At 46.5% G+C, this 2,440-nt stretch overlaps 1 protein-coding gene across 1 annotated transcript in view; it reads left to right on the forward strand.

The window, feature by feature from the left end:
- Positions 1-1,775: 1,775 nt before the first annotated feature.
- Positions 1,776-2,440, forward strand: part of SAE1 (SUMO1 activating enzyme subunit 1) — a gene marked incomplete at its 3' end in the record, with an annotated part of 10,314 nt that continues 9,649 nt past the window's right edge. Inside the window, exon 1 of the mRNA XM_029959802.1 lies at positions 1,776-1,798. Within this exon, the coding sequence (XP_029815662.1) occupies positions 1,776-1,798 (23 nt within the window). The remainder of the gene's footprint in view (positions 1,799-2,440) is intronic.

A 2,440-nucleotide genomic window follows, 5' to 3' on the forward strand; every position in this document is an offset into this window, starting at 1 on the left:
GTGAGACCCAAATTCCTGGGGACTTCCTAAATTCCTGGGGAGACCCCAAATTCCTGGTGAGCCCCCAAATTCCTGGGGACTTCCCAAATTCCCAGGGAATTCCTGGTGACTTCCCAAATTGCTGGTGAGCCCCCCAAATTCCTGGTGAGGAAACCCCCCCAGTTTGGGAATTTTTTTGGGAAAACAGGAGGGACAAACCCGCAGGACAAAGGTCTCCAAGCGACTCCCGGGGGTCGATTCACGTGGGGAAAATCCCGGTGGGAATTAATTAATCCCTAACGAGGCCTCTCCAATCAACGCTTCCCACCCCCGGGCTCGGCTTTTCCCAGCTTTTGGGGTTTTTTGGGAATACCAGGGAAGGGCCAAACCCGGATTTGTGCTTAAACAGGGGGGGGAAAAGGGGAAAACGAGGGGGGGGGAGGCCAAAAACCCCCCAAAATTCCAATTATCCCGCTGGGAAAGGGGGGAAAAGCGGGATTGGTGTCGATATTCCCACCGGGATGGTGTGCAGGGGGCGGGACACACCCGGAATCCTCGGGAATATTGGGAATATCCGGGAAAATCCGGGAAAAGGGCCGTGTGGGGGTCACTGAGGTGCTTTTTACCACCTGGGTTCGGGGGGTTTTTTTTTGTGGTTTTCACACTTTTTCCAGTGATTTCCACCAACTTTTCCACTTTTTTTTTTCTTTTTGTTCCGGTTTGTTTTCCAAGGAAAACCTGGGAGGGAATTCCAGGGCTGGAAACGTTATTTTTTTTAGGGAAGGGATGAAAATTGTGTGCTTTTGTCACTTTTTTTGGGGTTTTTTGGGGTTTTTTTTGGGGGGAATTCTGCTTGGTTTGGACACACGGGGATCAACTCACTGTTTACATGGAATTTACGTGGAATTTACGTGGAATTTACGTGGAATTTTCACGGAGAACACCTCGGGAATTACGGGGAGGGGACGAGAGGGGGAGGAAAAGGCAGGAAAAATGACATTTAACGACCCCAAATCCCTTCAGTTCCCCCCCATTTCCCACCACACACCTGCCCAGGGGCCCCAGAATTCCCTGGATTCGTCTCAGTTTTCAGGGATAACCCCCAGAACCTCCCTGGATCCACCTGGTTTTAAGGAAAACTCCCCAAAAACCTCCCTGGATTTAATTTTTTTTTATCAGGAATAACCCCAAAACCTCCCTGGATATCAGAAATATTCCCAAAACCTCCCTGGAGTGACTTTTTTTTAAGGAAAACCCCCAAAATCTCCCTGGATTTACCTTTTTTTTTAAATAAAAACCCCAAAAACCTTCCTGGATTTACTGTTTCTACCAGAAATAACCCCAAAAACCTCCCTGAATTTACCTTTTTTTAAGGAAAACCCCCAAAACCTCCCTGGATTTACCTTTTTCTATCAAAAATATCTCCAAAACCTCCCTGGATTTGGCCTTTTTTAACCAGGAATATCCCCAAAAACCTCTCTGAATTTACCTTTTTTTAAGGAAACCCCCCCCAAACCTCCCTGGATTTACTGTTTTTATCAAAAATAACCCCAAAACCTTACTGAATTTTCCTTTTCTTATCAAAAATATCCCCCAAACCTCCCTGGGTTGACTTTTTTTTTACCAGAAATATCCCCAAAAACCTTCCCTGAATTTACCTTTCTAAGGAAAACCCCCCAAAACCTCCCTGAATTTACTTTTTTCATCAGGAATAGCCCCAAAACTTCCCTGGATTCCCCTTTTTCTCCTGCTTTTTTCACACTATTTGGTTTGAACTGCACAAAAAAAATGGGAATATGGGAAATGGCTTCAAATTATGGTGGGGAGGGGTCAGAAAAACAGGGAAAAAGGGATTTTTTGGGGCAGATATTGGTGGTTTTGAGCCTTTTGAGCACTGGGGGGAAACTTGTCACACCCCAAAACCCCCCCAGGGACCCCCAAACTTCCTGATCCCACTTTGGGGGGGATTTAAGGGGATAAATTGGGTGTTACTGAGGGAATAATGGTGTTGAAAGGGATTAATAAGGACACAAACTCCCCAAAAAGAGGCTCTAAACACACCTAAAAAGGAGCTGAAACCCCCAAAAGAGGAGCTGAAACCCCTAAAAAGGAGCTGAACCCCCCAAAAAGGAGCTGAACCCCCCAAAAAAGAGGAGCTAACCCCCCCAAAAGTAGCTAAATTGCCCCAAAAGAGGGTCTAAAGCCCCCCAAAAAGCAGCTGAACCCCCCAAAAAGGAGCTAAACCCTCCAAAAAGAGGAGCTAAACCCCCCCAAAAGAAGTTAAACTCCCCCAAAAGGAACTAAACTCCCCCAAAAAGCAGCTAAATTCCCCAAGAGGGTCTAAAGCCCCCCAAAAAGCAGCTAAATTGACCCAAAAAAGGAGCTAAAGCCCCCCAAAAAGCAGCTAAAACCCCCCAAAAAGAGGAACTAACCCCCCAGCAGCTAAACTGTCCCCCAAAAG

This window comes from Manacus vitellinus, unplaced genomic scaffold, assembly GCF_001715985.3.
Source record: "Manacus vitellinus isolate BGI_N305 unplaced genomic scaffold, ASM171598v3 scaffold_225_pilon, whole genome shotgun sequence".
Classification (NCBI taxonomy): Eukaryota; Metazoa; Chordata; class Aves; order Passeriformes; family Pipridae; genus Manacus; species Manacus vitellinus.